Source organism: Neolamprologus multifasciatus, chromosome 22 (genome assembly GCF_963576455.1).
Source record: "Neolamprologus multifasciatus chromosome 22, fNeoMul1.2, whole genome shotgun sequence".
Taxonomy (NCBI): Eukaryota; Metazoa; Chordata; class Actinopteri; order Cichliformes; family Cichlidae; genus Neolamprologus; species Neolamprologus multifasciatus.
In genome coordinates, this window is record NC_140459.1 from 14,686,887 (window position 1) to 14,692,827 (window position 5,941).

At 40.2% G+C, this 5,941-nt stretch overlaps 1 protein-coding gene across 1 annotated transcript; it reads right to left on the reverse strand.

Annotated features, from left to right (window-relative positions):
• Positions 1-208: 208 nt before the first annotated feature.
• Positions 209-5,507, reverse strand: LOC146493170 (kelch-like protein 10). The gene is made up of 5 exons (XM_085148940.1): positions 5,247-5,507; positions 3,490-3,973; positions 2,307-2,921; positions 1,243-1,392; positions 209-653 (listed from the first exon to the last, which is right to left on the reverse strand). The coding sequence occupies exons 1-5, from the start codon at positions 5,396-5,398 to the stop codon at positions 291-293; spliced, it is 1,764 nt and encodes a 587-aa protein (XP_085005066.1). The 5' UTR covers positions 5,399-5,507; the 3' UTR covers positions 209-290.
• Positions 5,508-5,941: the final 434 nt, after the last annotated feature.

Consider the following 5,941-nt stretch of genomic DNA (forward strand, 5'->3'; position numbering starts at 1 on the left):
CGGCTTATTGTGATCTTGTCACCCTGTGTGCATGTCTGGTATGGCTACTCAGCAGCCATACATTACAGGGAATGAAAAAATCTTTTCAATTTGTTATTGTTGCAATTGCATTCTCTTAATAAAACCCAGTATCTGCAGTGCAGGCTCTCCTCACACACATACTGAAAGTTTTTGAAATATCTACAAAAAGTGTCCAGTTCACCAGCGGTTTAATGCTCTAAAGATTTATTTCAGTCCTTCATGTTGGAGTCTCAGATGTTGACACATGGCAGTACTGCACTTTAAAGATGTTACGTGGACTCTGCTGACTCCATTGCTTCTTCTGGCACATTTGCAAGTGGCAGGAAGTCACGAGGAAAGGTGTACTCAGTCAGGTTGGAAAGTCCGGACACCACACAGCAGCTCAAGGCGCTGCGGAAAATCTCCATGTCGCACGCCTCATACCACTCATTGGTTAAAGCGTCGTAGTACTCGACGTTCAAAGTGGTGGAGAAGCCGTTGAAACCCCCGACGGCAAAGAGGCGATCGTCAATTACCTCAATGCCAAAGTTGCTGCGGGGGGTCAGCATGGAGGACACGAAGTTCCACGTATTGGTATGTGGGTTGTAAGCCTCAGCGGTGCGCAGACGGTTGTTTCCATCGAAGCCACCAACCTAAAAGTAAATGCATGGGTCAAATGACTGAATGTAAGTGTAACCAGCTTCACCGTACCCCTGTAAGAAAATGCACCTATTCACACTTAGTCTGAATAGAAAATAAATCCTAAAAAGCAGCTAGCTGAATAAAGAAGTGTGTCTCAGAAGGTGAGACTACAATCTTTGCTTTTACCAAAGAGTGCAGCTGCAAATCAACTAAATAGCTGAAATTCCTATCGTCCCCAGAGGATGAGTTCTAATCACTTGGCTTATTCCCTCATTTTTCTAAAGGTGTTGCAGGATAAGTTTGAAATTGTCTCTAACATATGTCCTCTATGGAACGATGAGGATGACAATGTTGGTTTTGAATAAGTATTAAAAAAAAATGAGGCAGAAACATCCCTAATCAGTTAAATTAATACATAGAATGAGTAAGAATGCCTTCTCTGAACCTGTGGTCAGGATAAGAATCTGATCATTGATAAATACCAAACAAAGTTAACAAAATTCTGTGTCAGCCAAATCTGTGTTAAGCCTTGCTGATCAAAGCACATTACAGATTTGATTTGTATGTTACGTGAGTGTCAGCACTACTTTGTGGTCTTACTGCAAAGACATGATCCGCATATGCAATGACACCTATCCCGCTGCGGCGGCTGTTCATGGGACTGATCATCGTCCACTGGTTGCTCTCTGGGTTGTAATATTCAGCTGTCTGCAGACACTCGTTGCCATTGAATCCACCACAAATATAAATCTGAAAACAAAAAAGGGACATTAAATATTTTTACATTTCTTAGATTTCAGTTGGAAACAATGTTACCTGTAAGTGAAATGTTTCCACATCATTTGTGAAGTAAGACCGATACTCAGTACCCAAGTGTCCAACTGAAAAATACAAATGTGTAATAACAAATGTGTGTGTTTTACAATTACCTGTAATAAAAACATGTTTATATACCCAAATTTTACCTGAGTATGTGGGACTTCTTTGAGTCACAAAGCCCGAAATGAATCAAACATAACATTCAATCAATAAGGCTAATTTTTCTGTTCAGGAATGCAAATAAATAACTGTAATCTGGGATCTTAATGTAATAAAATAATGATGTGTTTTACAATTTTTTTAATATCTGTTATATTTTAGTTGACAAGTCAATTCAACTAAAGTACTGTACATAAATGCAAAGATGCACTTGTGATCAGTTAGAAACAAAATAGATATATATTAGTATATTTTTCAACTTTTTAAACTATACTTTAAAATTTGAAAACATGAACATAGAAACCAGTTTGTGACCTATCTGGCACCTCGCGTCACTGTAAAGTGTATATTCCCTGACTGGTTGGCAAGTGGTTGCTGGAGGTTGATGGCTGTCACTACTGTGAAATTGTAACCAAGAAGGTGTTGCACCACAAGCCTCCTTGTGTTTCCTTTGGTCGTTAGCAGACTGTTGAGGTTTGCATGGAGTACTCTGACTTGTCTGCAAATATTCACAAACTATTTGTTGTAGAAATCTGTAGAGTCTTTCATACAACCACTGCCTAACCAGCTGAGGAGTACACATTTTTCCCTAGCAACTGGTTGTTACCAAAGGTTGCTGACAGGTCTCTAGGCCTGTGTGCCTGAGACCCTACTCTATTTCTCTGCTACTCTTTTACTTCACCCACCTGGTTGTTAAGTGTTGTGCAGCTGGCGTCGCTCCTCTGTTCGTGCATCGGTGCAATAAGACTCCACTGGTTGATTTCCGGTTGATAGCGCTCTGTACTGCTGAGTCGTACATGCCCGTCGTAGCCTCCCAGGGCATAGATGAACCCGTTCAACACAGTCACACTCACATAGCAGCGGCGGGAGTGCATGGGCGCCACCTCATTCCAGGTGCGAGAGGTCAGGTCAAACCTACGGACGCTGTTGAAATGCTCCACCCTGTCGAAGCCACCAACGGAGTAGACGTACCCGTTGAGGAAGGCGGCTCCATGATAAGCACGAGGACGCTCGAGGTTGTTCGTTACGTTGACCCAGCGGTTAGCCCGGTAATCGTAGGCCTCGATGCCGTTAGTTGGATCACCACCACTCCACCCCCCAATGGCCAGCAGGATGGAATGAGGCAGGCGGGGACGAGCAAGAGGGTGACACAAGCCAGACATGAAGGGTCTGCTTCCTAGACCATGTATGTCTAAGATGGCATTACGTATCATGGACAGGCACTCAGAATTGGCCTCCACCAGCTCACTAGACAGCACATTGTCCTTTAGGTAGTCTACAGTCATCACTCCCAGTCGGACCTACAGAGAGATGACAGAAGAGAATATGACTATGAATTTCAACTATATCAGTTTTAGTAAACTCAAGCTTCTTTAGGATAATGCTCCTAATTCTGTTTAATTTTCTTATTGCTAGCAAGAGAGCGACCAAAGTCAGACACCATTAGCCTTTTTGTCAACAGGGACAAGTCCTTTCTACAATTGTAATGAGGATCAATTTTAAATCTAAAGTGTTAAGTTTAACTTTATATAAAAATAAATCAAGTAAAATAAAGCTAGGGAACACAAACAGGGCAGAATGGTTGTACTTGTTAGGGATAATTTTTAGTCATTGTTAGGGACAGTTTTTAGTCATAGACATACCAACTATGCTTAATAAATATAGTTTATTCTATAGTATGTGTGTAGAGATCTGATACGGTTGTAATGCTCTTGAAGAGAATTTCTTAAATGTGGTTTGGCTACAGCTGATAAGAGCAACATCTCAAGATATTAAAGCATCCTTATACCCAGATGGATCGACTCAATTTATGACTTAAATGCTGAAGATTTGAGTCCAAACTAAATGTAGTAATGGAAGTTTATAGACCTTGGACAACAGAGCGGTGAGGTGTTGTTCCCGTTCTGCAGGTACATGGCTGATCCACTTTGTAAGCGCTTCATACACAGTGGTCTCCAACTGCACATTGAGGTCCTCTCTATCAAAGATGTCAGCAAGTTCCTCCACGGTTAGCTGCAGGAACTCCTCCTCAAGAACAACCTTCTCAAAGTTATTGATGATGTAGTGGTAGGCCTTGGCGCGTAGTTCGGGTGATAAGCATACTTTTGTGAACTGCCAAATGCCAACGCAGTTCTCTGGGCACAGTTGCTCCCCGAGGAAGTCAGAGCAGAGTTTCACAATGTCCATTGCATTGAGTTGATCAGCTGCCATGAGAAGTTCCACTACATTTTCCTCCGTTATGGAAACTGAGCCGGTGTATGCAAAGTCAATGATGAGTGCCATCATCTCAGGAGACAAGCCAGGTATGTTGAAGACCTGTTTGTCCGGGTTGCACCAGCGGGTGAAAAGAGACCTGAGGGTAGAGATGGAGACAGAGTAGAGAATATTAAAAGGTGTGGAGGCAACAAGATAATAAACTATGTCATGCACAAGTAGGATAAATATATAAAATCTGTTGACAGGAATGGAAATGATTGCCTAATTACATGTGTTACTATGTGATTACTGTGATAGTCTTGTAATGTCTAGTCCATATTGCCATAGAGTATATAACTCCAAAACAGAGTTTGTACATGTTTAGTGCACTTGATTGTTGGGTTTTCAGTGTCTTTATTACAATGGCACCATGTTTATGAAGCTATTGCCAAACACAATGCAGTCCCACACCACGACAGAGCCTCCACCGTGTTTTAAAGTTAACTCTAGACACTCACTGTTGTACCTCTATGACAAATATTGAAATCAACTCCATAAGGCCAGTTTGCCCTGATCTTTAGTCTAGTTATTGTATAATTTGGCATACCTCAGTCTGTTTCCTTTCCTTATGGAAGTTCCAGTTCATTTTGCTTAATTACAGTCTCTGTTTCCCTTCCATAACCATTTCTGATTAGGTTTCATGATAAGTAGATGGATTAAATGGTCTTGTGTCATGAATTTGCTGGATTCTTTCTTTTTTTTTAAGGACATGACTTTCAGATACTGTTCAACTGCTGTAGACCATTACTTTTTTTTATGTGTGCTACTCCTTGTTTTGTCTTTAACGTTGGTTCTTCACTAAGTTGTGTGTTATGTGTAGAAACAATAATGGTTCATCCTTTGAGTTTTAGTGTCCTTTTTATGCTTGAATGATTCATAGATCAGCGTTAAATGGCTTAACAAACAAATAAACAAATGAACAAAAACTCATCTATAAACTTTTGCTCAGCGTGTGACTTTATAACAGAGTTCAATCTTTTTAGTATCAGTAAGCCTGGTGTGTTTTATTGGGTTGATAAGAGTGCATCAAAATGTTGTAACTTAATAAAACACGTAAATTAGACTTCAGTCAACACAGTCTGAATTTAGTTCATATAATAACCAAGTGATTCACAGTGCTTTTTAAATGGCACATTTACTGAAGTGGAATCTGGAGCTCTGTGAAGGTAAAGATGAAATCTGCAAATGTTTGCATTATGTTTTGGGTGTATCTGTCAGTTGACCGTAACAAAGTCTTTCTATCACAAAAGTTTTATGATTCAACCCGTTCCTTTTTGTTGGCACTGTTTCACCGACTAAGACCATGAATTACATTTTTCACAGGTATAAATCCGTCAACTGTCCTTCACATTATCAGGTAAGCAACTCACCTGAAGTACGGCGTACAGTTACACAGGATGATCCTGTGGACCGGAAATTCAACATCCTCCACTTTGATGATTGCATCACAAAATTGTCCCTCCAAACGGAGTTCATTATACACTGAGCTCGACTTGTATGGCGGCTGGCCTTCTTCACTCATCTTGAGTTTTGTGACTGTTTTTCTTAGTTTTTTTTGTCTGACGTTTGTCTTGAAGTGTTCAGATCACAAAATCAAACCTAACTGTGGAATTTGGGGAATGGAGCCTATGACATCATCATGACTTGGCAACTGTTGCCCCATAGAATTGTTTTGAAATGTATATTTACATTGTTTTAATGAACCTTTCATTGCATAAAACCTTTGTTTTGATTTGATTTGGTTTTAATGTATTGCATATGAGCCTCACATATAGCATACAGCATTTTGGATGTTTGCCTCACAGAGGTCAACTAGTAAAATAAGCACTTCAAAACACTCTTACAAATGGACTACAATATCATATTTAGCTCATATTTAAGCTTAAAGGGCCATTTTTTTCTGCATTTTATTGTTTCGTGTGTTGGCTCTGTTATTACTGAGGTACCAGTTGTTGGGGACGTGCTGTACTGGACTCCGTTATGTTGAAATAACAGTTCCCAACAAAAATGCAGTCCAGTTTATCTCCCCAGGAAACTACAAACACACAAATAAACATTTGTAACC